Here is a 21,749-nt window from a genome sequence, read left to right on the forward strand (position 1 = left end):
AATAGATTTTTTTAGCATATTATTTATAATTATTATAGTATAATTAATCAATTATAATTTAGTAATGCATAAAATATATAAAAAAAAATTATGTAAAACTCACACTTTTAAATGGTGGATCCCTACATATTTTTTATTGCAATTGACTAATTACATAATTACAGTAAAAAAAATTATAAGTGAAATGTTTGTGATTTTCTTAAATTCAAATAAGCTTTATAGGCTTTCATCTCATAACATCTCTAAATCAATAAATAAAGATTAAAACTAATATATGAGGAAAGTGGGAAAATCAATAAATAATCTCCTTGACAAGCTATAGATATCCTTTCCTTTTGTTTTAATTAAAAAAAAATCAAACAATAAATGATGCTTATAATAGCAAAAGAAAAGAAAGACTTTAATTTTTTAATTAAATATACCCAATTATGATGTCTAACTAGATATCAAGTCATAATTGTTTAATTAAAATATAAAAAAAAATTAATTATGACATTTGAAGGAGCTAAATGTCTTATTTACTTTTGTAAATATATTAAAAAAAAATTCAAATGAGACGTTTATTCAAACAAATACCTTATTTGCTTTTATAAAAATTATAAAAGATCATCTATCAAATAAAACATTTATAAAAGAAAAAACACACTTTATTTGAATAGATAAAATAAGGCATTCGTAGGAAAAAAAACTCTTTAATTATATCTATTAAAGTGTTAGTATGAAGAAATGCTTTAATTGATATCAATTAAGGCATCTATAAGATGAAACGCCTTAATTGATATCAATTAAAATTGAATTAATAATAAAGCAAATTTTTTAAAATAAAACTAAAATTGAGTCTCAAACTTATTTTTCAAAAGGGTAACGAATATATGATAAATTTTTTATTTAGATCAAATTTAGAAATAAAATAACTTTCCACCCCGAAATCCTAAAATACTAGAGAAAAATGTGTGTTTATGATTCTAAGACTTTAAATAATGTTGGAAATCTAATATTTTCTCCATAATCAAATTACTTAAAACCAAACATGAAAAACAAATATTCACCATCAAAATTTCAAAAAAAAAAAAAAATTGTAGATTCCCCTAACCAAATGCACTCTTAAAGCATTCCTTTAAGCCCTAACAAATTAAGCCGCCCTCAACCCGAAAACACACTTACCGGAAAAAAAAAAAAAAAAAAAAAACAACGCAAAGCAAAAGCACAATGAATTTATATAATGTAAACAAAAAGAAGTTTTAGATACAATTCTCTCTTTATTCCTTTTTTCAACAATAATGTCCCGTGAAACTATAATTTTTCCTTTCTTGCCACTTGTTGATTGCAGGCTCTCATGCCATGAAAAAAACAAAACAAAATGAGAAAGGAAAAGAAAAAAGATTAACTCAAACAATGAATACATATTCTCCCCACAAAACAGTCAAAAGCTGGGGGTGATGAGCAATCCAATCCTTTTTTGATTCACCTCATTTTCACCTCAATAATGAGTGCTGATGGCAAAAGCAAAAGAAAACAACTTTGAGTGGGGGAAGCTGCCCATATGAAAACATAATTGCACTTGCCTTCTATATCCTGCCATCCATCCATCTTTTCGCAACCTAAAAATTCCACCACATCTTATTCCTATTCTTCTATGTAAATCAAAGTTGTCCTCATAAATCGTACATATTTACATATACATGAAGCTGTTTCTTCACCATTTTTATTTGGTTGATCAAATAGATATAATAATCAAAGCAGGGTTCATGGTTATGGTATGATGAAATAAGACATATATATAAGCTTGTTTTGGGTGGGGCTGTACTCCTGGCGGCGTCGGCACAGAACAGGTGCACTGCTCTAGTCTGCTCTTGCTATGTACCATCAGGGAATCTGGATAGCAAAGGTGAAGAAATAAACAACAGAAGCAATAGCAGTAGCAGCGGCAGCAACATCAAGAGGAGGTCTGGTGTGGGAAAGAATATTAAAGATGGGGTCATGGAAGAAGTTGGTAATAATGAGGAATTACAATTAGGCCAAGACAGGATCAGAAATGGTGGCAGCAGCAACAGTAGATGCAGTAATAGTCGGACTAATGGACCTCACAACATTGAACTAATTCCAACTCGCAAGAGTAATCTCAAGAAAACAACTAGTACAATAGTAGATCTGGGGAATCTCTTAACGACAGAAAGGAGAAAAGTAAGTTGGCCAGATGCTCATGGAAAAGACATTGCTCATGTCCAGGAGTTTGAGCCAAGGTAATATTATCTATTTACATATCCACCTACAACTCCAATTCAAATCTAAGATAGACAAGGGTTAATTCTTTTTAAAGGAATCTCATTAACATGGGTAAATGTTGAATATGTCTGAGCTCCCTTTTCATGGGTAAGTTCAGGGCTAAACCAACTTACTTTCTTTTATATATATATATTGAAATTTGAATCTAAATCTGCTAGAAATTACTGCATGATTCAATTGATCAATTAAAGCTCCGGCTTCCAACTTTTTGTATTTCTGACTCCTTGCTTTTTCTTTTTCTTTTTTTTTTTTTATCATAAAAGTGTGTCAGATGATGGAGAGCTCGAGGGAGTTAGGAACTCTTGCGTTTGTGCTATTCAATGAAGCAACATTCCTTGATACTGATAGGTAAACCCCTTCTAGACGATGACCTTAGAGACTAATTTTATGATGATCGTGGATGAGAATTGTATAGATGATTTACATGAATATTCTACTGCTTAATGTAAAAAATGTTGCTTATTCATTATTAGCTAAATTCGCAAGGTTCATAAATGAGAAAAGATTCGGATAAAGTGTTTTAAGTAAAATTCACGAAATGTTTTATTCGAAATGATTAATAAAAATTAAAACCTATAAATTAAAAGATCTCTTTACAAATATGTGAAATTTGAAAAAGTTTTAAAAAATTTTTATATATATTCTTAGAAAGACATTTTCAATAAAAATGTAGACAAAATTTTTACTATTAAATAAATATCCATTAAATTTGAATTATAAACAACATTTTTAATAAATTTTATATATGATTGATTTTCACACTAAACTCTATCAATCTTTTGGTTTTAATTTTTTTAAAAAAATTTGTTAAATCATTTTTAAAAAGAAATTTCACAAATTTCACCTACAAAATTTCTTATAAGTTTTATCCTCACAAATGCAACATGAATCAAAATGCAATACCCCACATCTGATTAACTATAACAAATTAGTGATATGTTATTTATGCAAATTAATGTGAATTTAGAATTTAATTTAATTGACTCATATAATTATTATTAAAAAATGATATTTGTAAAAAAAAATAAATTAGAGATGCATTGCCGACAGTTTTGTGTAAGTAGCTAGATTCTTTTATGGTTAAGGGATGCACGAAAAATGATTTTTACTGCATAATTAGTGCCCACAAGAGTCTTCATTGTTCAATCAATGTCTTTAAATCTGAGGCATGGGGAGAGAAGGCAGGGCCCCCTCTCCAGTTAGGATGTTAATTGGATTTTTGATCGTTCCCTTACCCCACCCTCAAAGTAAAACAAAAGCAAATTGGTCACAATTATTGCAGAACAGGTGCATATGTTTCTTCTTGCTTTTAGGTGCATGTGTTATTGATTGGGGGCCCCTTGCCCTTGGTAAGTGAATCTAGTGACCGAATGAGCTCAAAATCATAGGAGAATAACTGCACGCCAAGAAGCTGATAAATCTTTTCAAAATTTTTTCTTTATTTTCCATCAAAAAATCTTCAATTAACCTTGAAATCCTTTGAAAGCCTGACTGTTCTAATTGCTATGTTTGATCTTGACATGTAGTGCCAATGAAGCAGGCTTGGAACCGAAATTTTCCCAGAAAATTCCAAGTTTACAATTTGAACAAGCTGGTCATAACCAACTTGACACTATTATGGGATTTGCGTATCCTTGTAAGTAGACTTAATAATAATTTAAAATGTAAAATAGAAACATGATATAAATAAAAATAAGAAAATGATATAATTTAAAATTTTATTAAAAATTATATATAAATTTAACAAAAATAAAAAAATAAAATTATTATTTTTATATCAATATAAATTATAACATATAATTATTTAAATAAAATATCACACAAATACATAAATAATTAATATTTTACGCTATTCAAATTCACAGAGAAAAAAAGACAAGTTATCGAAATCTTTGCTCATTACCACAATCATAGCATAAATGCACACGCCCTGTAGCACCAACACAAAACATGATTGCTAAGATGCTTTGTATTTGATTGAATTGTCTGTCACTTTACTTTTTATAAAGAAATATTAAACTAATTAACTTGTCTTCGTATAAACTTGGAGGCGGATTTTCAAAAACTTGGGATTCATCAAATTTTGGATTAGTTACAAAATAGTATTGAAAAAGTTTTAGGCCCTGTTTGATTCGTGAAATTTAAGCTATTTTAGAGAATGATATTAGAAAAAGTGTCAATTTTTTATAAGGAGTGATTTTTCCAATTATGAAAATGTTAGATTCTTATATTTGGTTTATGAAATTTTAGATTACATAATAAAGGGTTTTTACTATAATATCTTTCATTAAATATGAATATCACATGACAAATATTACAACTCCTAATTATGTTATTAAAAAGAACATGTAACAACTATTAAATAACAAAAATAAAGAAGATTTTCATTTTTTTCATTACTAAAAATAAGTTCATATATTATGAACAAAAAAATACAAAATATAATAGAGGACACATGACGTTTTTATTATATAAACGCCGTAATAAATAACAAACACGATGTTTTTATCATTATAAACATAATATTTGATAAAAAAAAAAAAAAAAGGGCACACCAGTTTGGTTTTGTAAACATAGTTTTTGAACAAAGACATTTTTAGCATTACAAATGCAATGTTTGACAAATAAACAAGCACAACATTTAAGTTTAATAAACGCAGTCTTTGAACAAACATGAAGTTTCTACTATTATAAATGCAATGTTTGATAAATTACAAAAAAATTTTATTTAACAAGCATGACATTTTTGCTATTATAAATGTAGTGTTCGATATTTTGTATACACTTTTGTCCCTAAATCTGTAAACAAGTCTCTCTTATCTTCATCAATGCATCGCTTGACATTTTTCTTTATATCTAAATGAACACTATGCTATCAAATCGCTATAGCAATTGTTGTCATCATCAATATTGTTTTTGTGTCAAGTAACAAATCATTTCTCATTATTGCTTATTTATTAAACAAAGCAAATATTAAGGTATTTGAAGTATATTTCTTTTCCATTTCATAGTTGTTTGTAAAGATAAATTGATATAATGGATTCTAAGGAACAGATGTCTACTTCAGCTGAATATGAAGAAGAACATGTATCATTAACCCATCTGGTTGACACATCATTTGAAAAAAAAAATAAGTTAAGGGATGATTTAAGTTGCTTCAAGCAACTGGGATAAAAATACATGTTTAGTTCAATACCAATAACCAGCTTGTCTTAATGGTGGGTCGAAGATGGCTAGCCATCTTAGATGTTTCATCTGAGAGATGATATCCATTAACTACAATAGTTGGAGGAACATTCCAGCAAAGAAAAATAACCAAATTTGAGAATCAATTGTGATAAGTTATATTAATCAAATAAAAGTTATTGTTTTTTTTTATGTCTTTTACTTATAGAATGCAATTACACTACATTATTCCAATGTATTATTTTATTCTTTATAGGAATGCTTTAACATACCGTTGAGTATAAAATGATTGTATTACAATTTGCTAGTATGAAATTTAGAGATTTCAAAGGCAGATTAACTCAAAAATATATATTACCTAAATCTGATAATTCTAAACTTTTGGCTTATCCCCTAGCCATATATTTAATTATCATTAGTGATGTAGAATGGATAAAATTTATTTCAATTTAGTTATCAGATAAATTCGATATATGCATAGCAATCTTTTTCGTGGACATGTAATGGCATCTCTGAACACTCTGTCATCTTCTATAGAACCTTCACATCCCAGTTCAATATAAATGAATTGCATGTCTAGTGTACAAACACCAAGAGCATTGTTAACAATTTCATTTTTCCTAATCCTATACCTAGGCCTGTCAACTGAGCCTACATTCACCTTTATATAAGTTCCATCTAAAGCACCCAAACAATCCTAAATCTAACAACTCTGATTAATAAATTATACAAATTTAAGATTTATTAATATTTATTTAGTGCAAGCAATAATTAATGCATTACTTTAAACCATTTTCATCTATTATCTGTTGATTTCTCTGCTATCAGTTCTGGTTTTTTAAACAACAGGGAATGCAGCAGTCTTAAAATAAAATTCAATGCAGCATACTAATTTTTTCTCTAGATTTGCCTACTTGATATTTCATAATCTTATTTTTTGTATGATGGGCAATGATGTGAAAGAAGCTAATAATCATTTCTTTTATTGACATATATCTATATGTCTTTAATCATTTTTATGTTTGAAGTAATTGATATAATTTTACAAAAGTTAAGCTATCCATTCTACAATTATCCACACTTTGTATATCACTCTCAAAGATCATTTTGTTTAAATTCAATAACATAATCTAAAGCCTATCAAGAGTTTCATCAGTATAAATGATTCTACATCTTTTTTTAAGTTTTATAGTAACTAATGTTACAGCAACAATAAGTAATAGTTGAAACATAATCTCTATTTGGTTCATATGCAAAATAAGCATTGTTACCAATTGCATCTTCTTTCTTATTGATAAATGAGTCATAACTATTTATAAGAAAAATTTTTGTTAATGTTGAAAACACGTTTCAAAAGCAATAATGTGCATTTGGTAGATTAAGATCTAAGCCATATCCAACGAATAACAAATAGCAAGAACACATATGATAGATTAACAACTTTTAAATTAAGATCTAACCCGGATTTAGCAATATAACAAGAAGACATCTGACATAAATAAATAATACAAAACAAATCATACAAAACAAAAAGTAGACCAACCATATAATAATAAAGATAAGCGAAAATGATTTAAATGAAAATGATATCATAAAGCTAGAAGGTGATGTCATATGAAACAAAAAGGGTACAATTTTGGGTTTGACTAGAGTTCTATGATGTTGTTTAAAAAGAAAATATGGTTAATACCATGTTTATCTGTCAGTTTATTTGGTTTTTTTTTTTTATTATCAACGATGTTTTTAAACCAAAAAATATGGTCATTGCCAGTTACTACATTTTCAAGTGATCAATTACTATAATTTATTATCAATAACTGCATTTTCGTAATAAAAAATGTAGTTCTTAATATATACCTATAATAATCACATTCATATATAAAAAAATGTTATGTTTATCTATTACTACATTTGCATACAAAGAAACATCGTTGATATTAAAAATATCAAATTTATGTTGTTATTATTTTAAAATATCAACTATGTTTCATATGTTAAAAATATAGTGTTTCTGAAATTAGAAAACATGATCATTGCCATTTACTACATTTCCAGGTGAAAAATTACTATGATTTATTAATGACTACATTTCTATAACAAGAAACATAGTTATTGATATAGAGAAATTTTTAGGCTAAATGAGCAATTAAGGATCTAACATTTGCGTGTTTTCTCAATTAAAGATCTTAGCTTTAATTTGGTTCAATTTAAGATTTAAAGTTTTCAAATGTCTTTAAATAAGGACTAAGTTACAGTTATGGCCTACACACACCTTTAAATCCACTTTTCGTTTACATTTTTTGTTAAAGCTATTAAATCCAATCCAAAAAATTATAAAATACTTTGATAACAAAATACTACTCATAATAAAACAATAAAAACATGAAATACCCAATATCTAAAACCAAATCTGTTGATAATAACAAACTCAAAACCAAATGAGTTCTTCAAGCATTCTCTCTTCAAGGTTACTATGCTTTTGCAAAGTTTTTTCAATTATTTGGTTTAAGGTTAAAGATTTCTCTCTCTCTTCTCTAGTGACTTTGTTTTTGAATGCTATTTTTGGGTTTTCGTTTCTTACATTTTCAATTCATCAAAGGGTGAGTCGAGCTATGGGTGTTTGCATTGGAGATATTATAAACTCATTACAATTAGTTATCCTATCAAATTTGATTATGAAAAAGAAATCATCATCTATCATTGCAATTTGAAAACACCCAAGTGGACTTCATGGGCAACCTCAAACCTTAATAGAAGACTTTATGGATGCTAATAATACCTAGTAATAATCTTTTATATTTTTGTGAAAGAACAATATATTATTGACTAGGCTAAATATGATGATGAAAATTTTCATGTTGATTATAAGAAACTGTATGTGATTTTCATTAATGATATGAACCAAGATTTTATGATAGAGTAAGGCAGATCAATAATGAACTGAGAAAGAGAAAATTGTTATTGTATGATCAAGTCAAAAAATTAAAGAATGAAGTGTCAAATTTGAAGAAAAATATTGTGGATTGTGTTGAAACTTAGGTTATTGAAGAAAGTTTTTAATTAAAGAGAGAAATTAGTATGTTAAGGTTGAAATTGAAATATAAAGATGGTGGAAAGAGATAGAAATTGGTTCTATCAATATTTGTTACTTTTAGGTTTTGTTTATTTATTTTTAATGAAAAAAATAGGAAGGGAAAACTTGTATGCTTGGTTTAGATATGTAAATCATGATTATAGATATGAATCATGATTTAAGTTTTTAAGAATGAATTGTATAATAGATGTTTTAATGAATGAAAAATATTCTTCTTCCTACAATGGATGTTTGGTTTGAATTGTAAAATGGATGTCTTAAAAATAATGAGAACATTCATTCATTTAAGCAAATAGAAGGTATGGATGTTCTGTAACATAAATGCTCTGTAACATTTTCATTCATTTCAACAACATAGATGTTTTGTAACATAGATGATGAGAATATTTATTCATTTTAGAAACATAGATGTCTTAAACAGTAAAGGTACTTAATTTACATTAATAATATGTTATGTAAAATATTAAATAAAAAAGCATAAAATAGTTATACAACCAACTTAAAATAATCCTGTTCAAATATTTTATTTTCCCTTTGTTCATTTTTAATTTGAAACTTGAAGCTGACTCTCTTGAGTAGAAACTACATCATCAACAACCTTTCTCTTGGTCTTGCTTGTCTGACCACCAATTCATATTAATTTTTGATTTGGCAACCCAAGTTATAACATCAAAAAATAGTTAAAAAACTTCTACAAACTTAATCCTTAATTACTAAAGTAACTAAAAATGTATAAAACATAATAATAACACTTGCATTTAAGATTTGTCTCCTTGTTTGGAGGTTTGTATACAATCCACCCCTTTCAATGGCTTTTTTCTTGATTTTGGAATAAGCTAATGAACATTTATTATTTTTCCTTTGGCTTATACTCTTAGTTGAAATAGCTCTCTTTCCAATGAGGGTTGAATCATATCTAGCCTTTAATAATGGGCTTCCACTTTCTCCACTAGTCATGCCATTAAGACTTCCTCCAAAATCTACAAAACATCTTCTGTGAACTCTAGCAAATTTGGACTAATTTCCACACCACTAGCACTAACACTACTTATTTGGGTTGATTTGCATAACAGTTCACAACCATGTTCAAAAACATATACAAATGCATGCCTAAAGCCTAAAACAAAGGTAGAGGCAGAAGCCGAAACAAAGGTAGAAGCAAAGGCATTTGATTATTTTCATTTCTACTAACAACATAAAATAACTCAACCTTTGTTAAGCCTTTTAGAAAACAACCATCAAGCCTTAAAAATAGTCTGCAACCACTCAAATAACCATTTTTAAGGGCAACAAAACATATATAATATCTTTCAAAGATATGTAGAGATTTTGGCATTCGCTTATGCACTTGCATCTTCATAATGTTACCAAAACTTGTCTCTTTGATTGCACATGCATAATCCCATAAGTGGGCAAACTCTTCCTTATAAATGCTAACCACCTTATCAGCTACATCTTTTTTTATCATGTTTATTTTTTTTCTCAATTCCATATTCATTCTTAACCGCTTCTTATATCTCTGAATTTTCATAAAAGGTTTTTCATAAACTTCTTATTACACAATTTGTTAACTCAAATACTCGAAATAAGCCAAGAGGGGGTGAATTGGTTATAATAAAATTTTCAAAATCAATACTTAATAAGCATAAATTCTGCAAACCAATTTATCTAAATAAATAAACACAATAAATGAGAGTAAACAATAGAAAGAGAATTTGACATCAAGATTTATAGAGGTTTGATTCTTTCTTTAAGCACCTACATCCTTTTTCTTAGCCTCTATTACCAAAGAGTTCAATCCACTATGTGTTGAAAGATACAACCTAGCTTCTCAAAGCTTTACACAATCAACACCACAAGCTCTTAAGGATTTTCCTCCCCCTTATGCTTATAATCTCACAATACAAAGTTTCTAAAGTGTTTTGTAAACTTAAAAAACCTCTTTAAGGTTGGGTATTTGCTAACTTGAAGTACATAACAGTATTGACAAAAAAATTTAGAGAAAAACTTATTTAACTAAGATTTTTTATACTTTTCTCTCTTTAAATTGCTTTTAATGCTCGAATAAGATGGTTGGTGAATAGCAATAAGTTCTCTTAGCTCTACTTACTCTTGTTCTATAGTGAAAGGCTTCATTTATAAGTAGGAAGAAGTTAAGACCTATTGCCTTGCATTTAATACTTCAAACTTGTAAAAATATCAGACAAAATATAGCCATTGGGGCTTTTGGGCATCATGGGATCGATCCCCTCTTTTAGGGGATCGATTGGATCAGTTAGGAGAAGGCCCAAAATTATGCGTGAAAAGATCTACCCGATCGATCAAGTAATGCACCTAATCGATCCATTCATTGGGTGATCGATCCCTTATATAAGGGGTCGATCTTTTTTCTAGATTTTTGAACAAAGAGAACATTCTGTATGAACAACTGATCGATCCCTTTAAGGGAGGGATCAATCTCATGCCTAGGTGATCGATCCCTTATGTGGGGGGATCGATCCTTTTTCTGAAATTTTAAGCGATGAGAGCATTCTGTGTGAAAAAGTTATCGATCCCTTTAAGGAAGGGATAGATCAAGTAACCTTGAAACCCCAACTAATCAATCCCTACAGGGAGGGGATCGATTGATTTTTGCCAAAATCTTACAAATTTAGCTTCTAGAAGAAAAATAGATCGATCCCTTTAGCCAAGGATCAATCTGGTAAGAGAAGGGATCGGTCCCTTTCCTTAGGGGATCGATCTCTTCTATCAAAATGTACCTTAATCTACTTTGTTTTGAGAAATTACCTTGTTTTAATTCCTAAATGAATTTTGGCAACATAAAAGGCTAGAAAAATGTTCAATTTAAGATTAGGAAAGATTGATTCAAGTTAGGCAAAATTTTGTTTTGTCAAATCAAAACTTTTAATCAATTCAAGGCCAACAATCTTTCCCTTTTTGATATGACAAAACCAAGTAAAAAATTTGCTTAAAAACATTTTTCCTTTTGAAAAACAAGCTCCCCCTGAATTTATGAAAAACAAGCTCTCTTGAATAATAATATAGCTCTTCCTGAATTTAAGTATAAATTTTAAAGCAACTAAAAATAAAACCAATATCAATATCATCAAGTAGAAATTTGTTCATACCATCAATATCATCAAGATCATCAATGAAATTTTTCATACCATTATCTCTCTCCCTTTTTTTCATAGTAAAAAGGATAAAGTTAATCAAAGTGAGATAACAATCAATTCAAGGCCACACCAACTCAATATGACAACTTAAGTTCATACCAATCTCAATGTCAAGCAATATACCAATCATCAAATAATATATCAATTTCATAAGCCACAATGTCACAAGTCATATCATAATGAAGATGAAAGATAGATTTCATTAATATAAACATCACATACAAAAGTTTGATAACAAACCACAATACAAATTGTTTTTAAAGACAGATTTATAACATAAAAATATGTGGGAAAACATATGATGAATGACACTAGAAAGGATCATTGAGGAGGAGTGGAGAATGAGGGGATTGATGAGGATAAGGAAAATGAGGGAAATGCTACCCCATGTGCTATTGTGTAGCCCGTATTTGTTCAATGTCAGCTCTCACTTGGCAAACTTAGAAAACTAGCTCATTTTGAATTTCTTCTATGTTTTTCAATTGAGTGTTTATAATCCCAACCACCAAATGCAGACAGTTCGTTTGAAGTATAAGCATTTCTAAGGCTCTTTGGGTATCAAATGGTGGGGTAAAAGGTTCTTCTTGAGGTTCAAGAATGTCTAAAATTTTATGCTCTTCTTTCTCTTCTTGTGCAGCTTCAATATTAGTTTTTTTAACCCATAAGCCTGTTACACTTTGAACATATCCCATACTGTGTAAAGTAAGAGCACCAAGAACACTAAATGGATTATTAAACACCATTTATTTATCTCCTCTAGTATTAACATCCAATTTCCTCAAAAGATTACTAATGGCAAACCCATATACCAAGGTGTAGTCTTTATTTTGCACTACCCTCATCATATCATTGAAAATGAAATACACCAAATTGAATTTTTGTTGATGCTTAATCTATATATCCACCAATAATCTTGCTCCCTAATGGTTGAGAATTGAATGCCAAAATGTACCAACACATGAGTGACAATAAGATGTAACAACTTATCATGGATTGATAATCTAGAAGCTTGAGTATGAACAACTTACAAATTGTTATTTCTAAATATATCTTGAGCTAGTTCCACCATATCACACCTAGTATTGGTTTTTCTCTCATCATCTAGCATGAATGCTTCAACTAACAACTACTTTGTAACTATAATTTCTTTTTCCACCACTTATATTCTAAATCTATCAAGATAGTATCTATTTAACCCTTCCAATTCAATACAACTAGCATTACTATAAACACCTTCACTAGATTCTCAAATAAAAGTCCATTCATGCACAAGTAATTTATCCATTTAAATATCTTAAAAGCATGTAAGTAAAAAAAATTCTATAGATTGTAGGAATTTAAGTGAAATTATCCTTCTATACTTGACTTTTTTATAAGCAAAATGTGTTTCATATATTTTCTTTGCATATGGATTGATAAAGCTTTGATTGAAGAAAAGCCTTATTGATGAGCTAAAAGCCTCCCTTGGGAGATTCTTCTTTTTTTTCAGCACTTACTTTAATTTTTGGAGCCATGAAAATGATGGGATAATAGAGATAGGTAAGTTTATATGAAATTGATGAGATAATTGGTAATTGTAGGTGATAAGGAGTAAAATATGTTTGAGATAGGCAAGAAGGATGAGTAAATATGATAGTTTCAAAAAAGGATCAATTTACTAAAGTGAGAAGAAGAAGTGGAGATTTTTTGAGTGATTTGATGAATTTTAAGGAAAATTTTTACAAGAAATCAAGTAGAAATGAAGTAATTTTCAAAAGATTTTGTTAAGAATGATCAATTTTAAGTGAAAAATGAGTGAAAGCTCATAGGGTTTAAGAATAGTATGTTTAGAGAAAAAGATGAATAGGTAAAGGGGCTAAAATGATTGACCAAAAGATAAGGGACCTGATTTTATCAAGTCAAAATAATGCATGTGGTGCCCATTATGCATGACCCGATCAATCGGTTATAAAAAGAGATCGATCGGGTTGGTTTGTATTAGATCGATCAATCAATTATGAAGGATCAATTTTAAGTGAAAAATGAGTGAAAGCTCATAGGGTTTGAGAAGAATATGTTTAGGGAAGAAGAAGAATAGGTAAAGGTGCTGAAATGATTGACCAAAGGAGAAGGGACCTAATTTTATCAAGTTAAAACGATGCGTGCGGTGCTTATTATGCATGACCCGATCGATTGGGTATTGGTTTGTATTAGATTGATCAATCAATTATGAAGGGGGATTGATCGATTCTTCATGTTTTCAACTAAGTTTGGCCATTGGATGGAGAGCCAATCGATCCTGTCCAAGAGGGATCGATCGGTTCCTTTATGTTTTCCCTTGAATTTGGCTATAGGAGAAATAACCAATCGATCAAGTCTAAAGGGGATTGATTGGTTTTTGCTATAGCAATTTTTTTTTTTAAGATTTAAAAACCATGCAACATGAACATTCAAACATGCATCATACAATCATTCACAAGCTTAAATATATATATTTAGATAAACATACATTTGATCAATCAAAGATTGCAACATTCATTATATCATCAAGAAATTCATTTCAAGGAGCATTCATCATACCAAGTTTACATCTAATTGCATAAAATCTATCCCTGTCAAGAGGTTTTATGAAAATATCAGTTAATTGATACAAGGTATCAACATATTCAAGCATAATATCACCTTTTTGAACATGATCTCTAATAAAATGATGCCTAATTTCAATATGTTTGGTTCTAGAATGTTGAATTGGATTTTTTGTGAGATTGAAAGCACTAATATTGTCACATTTAATGGGAATATGATCCATGGTAATTCCAAAATCTTCTAATTGTTTCTTAACCCATAAAACTTGAGCACAACAACTATCGACTGTTACATATTCAACTTCGATTATGGATTAGCAACACTATTTTGTTTCTTGAAGAACCATGATATGAGCATATTTTCAAACAATTGACAAGTACCAGAAGTGCTCTTTCTATCAATTTTATAACCACCAAAATCCACATCGGAATAAGCATGTAAAGCAAAAGATGAATCTTTTGGATACCATAATCTTAAATTAGGGGTATCCTTAAGTTATCTAAAAATTCTTTTAATAGCAAATAAATGTAATTCTCTAAGTGATGATTAAAATCTAGCACATAAACATACACTAAATATTATATCTGATCTACTTACAGTAAGATATAGCAATGAACCAATCATAGACCTATATAATTTAGAGTCAACACATTTACCTCATTCATCTTTGTCAAGTTTTGTAGAAGTGCTCATAGGTGTTGTGCAAGGCTTTGATTCTTTCAGTCCAAACCTTATGAGCGAATTCTTGATATATTTAGCTTGATTGATAAAGGTGCCATCTTTTGTTTGCTTTACTTGTAATCCCAAGAAGAATGTGAGTTCTCTCATCATGCTCATTTCAAATTCACCTTGCATTGTCTTAGCAAATTCTTGACAAATAACTTCATTTTTAGCACCAAATATGATATCATTAATATAAACTTGTACTATGAGAATGTCTTTTCATTTTGTTTTAATAAAAAGTATAGTATCAACCTTCCTTCTATTAAAACCATTTTCAATTAAAAATTTTGACAATCTTTCACACCAAGCTCTAAGAGCTTGTTTTAAACCATATAAAGCTTTTGTCAATTTATAAACAAGAATTTAGAAATTTTGGATTTTCAAAATCGGAAGGTTGCTTTACATACATTTCTTCATTTATAAAACCATTTAGAAATGCATTCTTGACATCTATTTGAAAAAGCTTAAAATTTTTTAAACATGTAAATGCAAGCAACATTCTAATGGCGTCTAACCTTCTAACCAGGGCATAAGTTTCATCATAATCAATTCCTTCCTCTTGACTATACCCTTGAGCTACCATTCTAGCTTTGTTTCTAACAACATTCTCATGCTTATCCATTTTATTCTTAAAAACCCATTTTGTACCTATAGTAGGATGATCACTAGGCCTAGTTACAAGATTCCACACTTGGCTTCTTTCAAATTAGTTTAATTTTTCTTGCATGGCCAATATCTAATGATCATCTCCTAAGGCTTCATCTATATTCTTGGTTTCAATATGAGATAAGAAAGTAACATAATTACATACATTTTAAGAAGATCTAGTTTTTACCCCTTAGTTAGATCACCAATAATTTCACTATCTTTGACATATCTTCTTTTTCTATAGTGATTTGGCTCTTTCTATGTATGTTATGGCTCTTATAGAAACTCATCATCTTCCTTTTGATTGTTCTTTTCAATCTCAAGTAATGCATCATTGACATTTTCTTAAAGTATAACTACATCATCATCATTAAGAGGCACATTTCTTGAAGGTAGATTAGATTCATAAAAAATAATATGTATAGACTCTTCAATAACTAATGTTCTTTTATTAAAGACCCTGTAGGCTTTTGAATTCGAAGAATATCCTAAGAAAATTCCTTTATCACTTTTGCATCATTTTTTTCAAGATCATCTTTTTCATTGCTTAAAATAAAACATTTGCAACCAAAAGGATAAAAATAACTTATGTTAGGCTTTTTTCCTTTAAAAAGTTCATAAGGAGTTTTCTTCAAAATTGGCCTAATCATAACTTTATTTATAATATAAGAAGAGGTATTTATGGCTTTTGCCCAAAAATATCTAGGTAAATTATTTTCACAAAGCATGGTTCTAGCTATTTTTTCTAAAGTTCTATTTCTTCTTTCTACTACCCCATTTTGTTGAGGAGTTCTAGGAGCAAAAAAATTATAGCTAATACCATTTTCACTATAAAACACATTAAAGCCAAGATTTTTAAATTTTTTTTCATAATCACTTTTAATACAAGAAATTGAATAGCTTTTTTCATTTTTTATTTGTTTGCTAAAAGTGATGAATTTTTTCAAAGCTTCATTCTTTGAATGTAAAAAGAGAACCCATATGAATCTAGTAAAGTCATCAACAATAACAAGCCCATATTGTTTTTCACCAAGACTTATTGTCCTAGTAAGACCAAAAATATCAAAATAAAGTAGTTGAAGAGGTCTAGTAGTTGAAATGCAATTCTTAGGTTTGAAAGAGATTTTTCTATATTTTCCTTGAGCACATGCATCACAAACTTTGTCATTTTCATATTTCAATTTTGGCAAACCAACAACCAAATCATTTTGAAAAATTTTATTAAGTACATGCATACTTGCATGTTTAAGTCTTCTATGCCAAATCCAACTTTCATTTTCTTTTTGGGCTATAAAACAAATATTTTTCGAGGAAAGATTATATAGATACACTACATAAATATTTCCTTGACAATGTCCAACAAAAACAAGCTTGTTAGTTTTGATATCAATTACTTGACAGCACATGGATTCAAACACAACTCTAAGTCTTTTATCACACAATTGACTAATACTAAGTAAGTTATGCTTGAGTCCTTTTATAAGTAAAACATTTCAATAGTAGTAGAAGAATTGTTACCAATGGAGCCAATCCCTTCAATATGGCCTTTAAAGTTGTCACCAAATGTAATATTTCCTCCACTTTTAGCTTTTAAATTCTTACAAAGAGTTTTATCTCCAGTTATGTGTTTTGAGCATCTACTATCAAGGTACCATGAATTGTTCTTGCTTGAATTAACTTTGTAGCAATGCTCATCCATCTACAAAAACATAATTAAATTTTTATTTTGGGTACCCAAACTTTCTTGGGTCCTTGAGTGTTAGTACTAACAATTTTTATGCCTTTTGAAATCCACTTCATTTTAATAATCTCATCTTAAGATGTGCTAACTCTTTTTGAAATCCACACTCTTCTAATGAGCTTACCTCTATAAGTGACTTTTTTCAAGGAATAATATTGTATAGAATGACCTAATTTATGACAATATACATATATGCTAGATAAATCATTTGGCTTAATAAGGAAATTCTTTAAATGAGTCTCTTTGTTGCCACCATTGTAGCCTAATCCATCTTTGTTAAAGAATGCTCTCGTGTTTCAAGCATGTTATTGAGCTTTTGATGTCCCATATAAAATCTAGAAAATGAGTTATGCACATTTTTATTTTTCTTAGTCAAGTCATTGATATTCAACTTTAAGAGCTCAACTTCCTTTTTTAAGTCATCTTTTGCTTTAGTCAAGAGTTCATTTTCTAGTTTCAACTTAGAGATCATTTTCTTATATTTCATGTTCATGTTTTCAAATTCTATAGCTAATTCATCATAAACATCTTGTAATTTATCAAATATGTATAAATTTAAATAATATAGATTAGAAGTTACCTTAGGCTTATTAAAAGCCATAAGACATAGATTGGCTACTTTTTTCTCATTTGATTCATCTTTGAAGAAGTTACTCTCACTCCATGTTGCAACCATTACATTTTTCTTTGGCTTTGTCATGTTTTGCTTCTTCCAAAAAGGATAATCAAACTTAATATAACCCGGTTTATTGCATTTATAGCAAATGATTTGATTCTTTTCTCTTCTACTTGATTCTCCTTTAATCATTTCTTTTTGTGATCTTCTTCTACTTGAGAACTTGTTCATCCTCATAAACTTCTTGAATCTTTTTACAAACATGACCATCTCTTCATCTTCATCATCCTCTTCTTATCCAAGATTTTCTTTATCTTCTTAAAAGGTAGATTTGAGAGTAATGTCACCTTTCTTGATTAGTTCTTATCCTCTTTTAAGCTTCATCTCATAGGTAAGGAGAAAACCCATTAGTTTATCCAAAGAAAGTGTATGATAATCTTTGAACTGTTTAATGGCTGTCATTTTAGCTTTTCAGTTCTTTGGTAGACTATTAAGAATTTTCTTCACCATCTCCACATTTGAGCAAGTCTTCTCAAGAGCCTTTAAACCATTAATGATGTCGGTGAAATGGTTTGACATTTTACTAATGGTTTCATCTGGTTTCATTTTGAATAACTCATAATTATGAATGAACATGCCAATTTTTGTCTCTTTCACTTAATTGTACCTTCATAAATGACAGCTAACTTATCCCAAATTTCATTTGCATTTTCATACAAAAAAACTTTATTATACTCATTAGGCCTCAATACATAAAAGAGTATATGCATTGTTTTGGCATTGAGTTGAGCCATTTTCATATCATTGGCATCCCATTCACTCTCTTACTTGATCACCTCCCTACCATCCATCATCTTCATTAGAATTTAAAGACAATTTATAATGACCCTCCAAATTTTATAATCATTAGCTTGAATGAACAACCTCATCCTAGTCTTCTAATATGAGTAGTTGTCACCAACAAAGAGAATGAGACTTATAATTGAATGGCTTTCATTTTCAAAAGATGTAGCAATTGTTTCATTTACCATGAGACACACTTCTTGTTGTCCATTATATTTATTATAGCTTGAAGATGGTTGTTCCACATTGATCACTATATTTTTTTGAGCCATTTTTAGGGTCACTCTTGGATTGTTAGACCTACAAAAAAAGAGTACTAGCTCTAATACCAATTGTTAACTCAAATACTTGAAATAAACTAAGAGGGAGGTGAATTGGTTATAATAAAATTTTCAAAATCAATACTTAATAAACATAAATTATGCAAATCAATTTATCTAAGCAAATAAACACAATAAATAAGAGTAAATAATAGTAAACAAGAGAAAAAGATAAAGAATTAGACACCAAAATTTATAAAGGTTCGATTCTTTCTTTAAGCACCTACGTCTTCTCCTTTAGCCTCTCTTGCTAAGGAGTTCAATACACTATATGCTGAAAGATACAACCTAACTTCTCAAAGCTTTACATAATCAACACCATAAACTTTTAAGGGTTATCCTTCTCCTTAAGCTCACAATCTCACAATACAAAGTTTTTAAAGTGTTTTGCAAACTTAAAAACCCTCTCTAAGGTTGGGTGTTTGCTAACTTGAAATACACAATAGTATTGAAAAAAAAATTTAGAGAAAAACTAATATAAGTAGGATTTTCTATATTTTTCTCTCTTTAAATTGCTTTTAATGCTTGAACAAGATGGTTGGTGAATGGCAATAAGTTCTCTTAGCTCTTCTTGCTCTTGTTTTGTAGTAAAAGGCTTCATTTATAGGTAGAAAGAAGTTGACAGTTATTGCCTTGAATTTAATGCTTCAAACTTGTAAAAAAATCAAATAAAATATAGCTGTTAGGGCTTTTTGAGCATCAGGGGATCGATCTCCTCCTTTAGGGATTGATTGAGTCAGTTAGGAAAAGACCTAAAATTGTGCATGAAAAGCTCTACCCAATCAATCAGGTAATGCACCTGATCGATCCATTCATTGGGTGATCGATCCCCTATATGGGGGGATCGATCCTTTTTCTAGATTTTTGAATGAACGAAACATTTTGTATGAACAACTAATCGATCCTTTTAAAGGAAGGATTGATCCCATGCTTAGGTGATCGATCCTCTATGTAAAGGGATCGATCCCTTTTTTGAAATTTTAGGCAATGAGAGCATTCTATGTGAAAAAGTGATCTATCCCTTTAAGGAAGAGATCGATCGAGTAAGCTTAAAACCCCAACCAATCGATCCTTATAAGAAAGGGATCGCTTGGTTTTTGCCAAATTCTTACAAATTTAGCTTCTGAAAAAAAATGAATCGATCTCTTTGGCCAGAGGATCGATCTGGTAAGGGAATGGATCGATCCCTTCCCTTAAAGGATCGATCCCTTCTATCAAAATGTGCCTTAATCCACTTTGTTTCGAGAAATTATCTTATTTTAGTTCCTAAATGAATTTTGGCAAGATAGAAAGCTTGAAAAATGTTCAATTTAAGATTAGGAGAGATTGATTCAAGTTAGGCAAATTTTTGTTTCGTCAAATCAAAACTTTTAATTAATTCAAGGCCAACACAATTCAATGAAAATAAATTGAGTCACCCTTGGATTGCTAAACACCTTATTGCAATCATGAATATTGTTGTAAGTCTTCACTTGAAATGATTGCAACTTCTTATCAAAAGACGTATATATCAACTAAGGACAATTAGGTGCAACACACTTACCTTTCATAAAATTCTTATGCTTTTTTACCCAACTTATAGCCCTGTTTATATGAATAGCCAATAACAACATAGCATGCTTAAACTATTTTGAGTTCTCAAACAGCATACCTAATTATATATAAAAGGTACTTATATGTAGTTGGACTATAAACTAGAAACTTGCTCTTTCTCCTAGTAGCATCATCCACCATGTCTTCTTCATCATTAACAGAGTCTCTATATCCATTAGAATCATAATACTCACTATGGTACCCTTCATCATTATAAATGCCAAAGCTTTTTTTTGCACCCTAAAATCCAGCCCCAACCACATTAACATATATGTTCACTCCTTTGCCATTTCCCTCTCCATTGCTTTTTCTTTTCTTTTCCCCCTTATCATTTCTTATTTTCTTAAAAGTAGACCCCAACAATTTCTTTATCATTATTACCATTCATAGCTTAAAAAAGAACATCATGAATAGGATATCCACCTTTACTATCAGCTTCTACTTATACCTCGCTATAAACCCTTTTAGGTTATTCTACAACATTATTAAGTTTTTTTTACATCATATTGAACCCTATGACCATCATTCACATCACCAAAAGCAACAACCTTATTAGATGGTTCATCAATAACAATATCCTGATTCCATTATGTTGATGGTAAACTCATAATCTCATGAACAACTTCGGGCATATCTATGCCATGTTCTATATAAACATCTACTATACCATTATCTAAAATTATCCTATCACATGAAGAGTAGTTTCATCATCTCAAACTAATCTAAGTCCATCATCAAGTCTAAAACCAGTCTTTAAAAAAAATCCTCTTAATGTTCATAAATCCAACATCTTGACAAACATTTAATAACTCATAAAACCAAACATTGTCTGTGTCAAATGTCAAGTCTTCAACAATTTCATTTATATACCTCAAATTTTGACCCACTTCAACAATATTCCTCAATAGTGAAATCTTATTGTCACCAATTCAAAACTCATATCTATTAAAAAATAAAG

General features: G+C 29.4%; 1 protein-coding gene across 1 annotated transcript; it reads left to right on the plus strand.

Annotated features, from left to right (window-relative positions):
* Nucleotides 1–1,427: 1,427 nt before the first annotated feature.
* On the plus strand, nt 1,428–2,789 carry LOC111288182 (uncharacterized). The gene is made up of 2 exons (XM_022878957.2): nt 1,428–2,243; nt 2,550–2,789. Exons 1-2 carry the CDS (start codon nt 1,981–1,983, stop codon nt 2,608–2,610), a joined length of 324 nt encoding a protein of 107 aa, XP_022734692.1. The 5' UTR covers nt 1,428–1,980; the 3' UTR covers nt 2,611–2,789.
* The last annotated feature ends 18,960 nt before the right edge of the window (nt 2,790–21,749 follow it).

Source organism: Durio zibethinus, chromosome 4 (genome assembly GCF_047325235.1).
Source record: "Durio zibethinus cultivar Kanyao isolate XHJ-2024 chromosome 4, ASM4732523v1, whole genome shotgun sequence".
Taxonomy (NCBI): domain Eukaryota; kingdom Viridiplantae; phylum Streptophyta; class Magnoliopsida; order Malvales; family Malvaceae; genus Durio; species Durio zibethinus.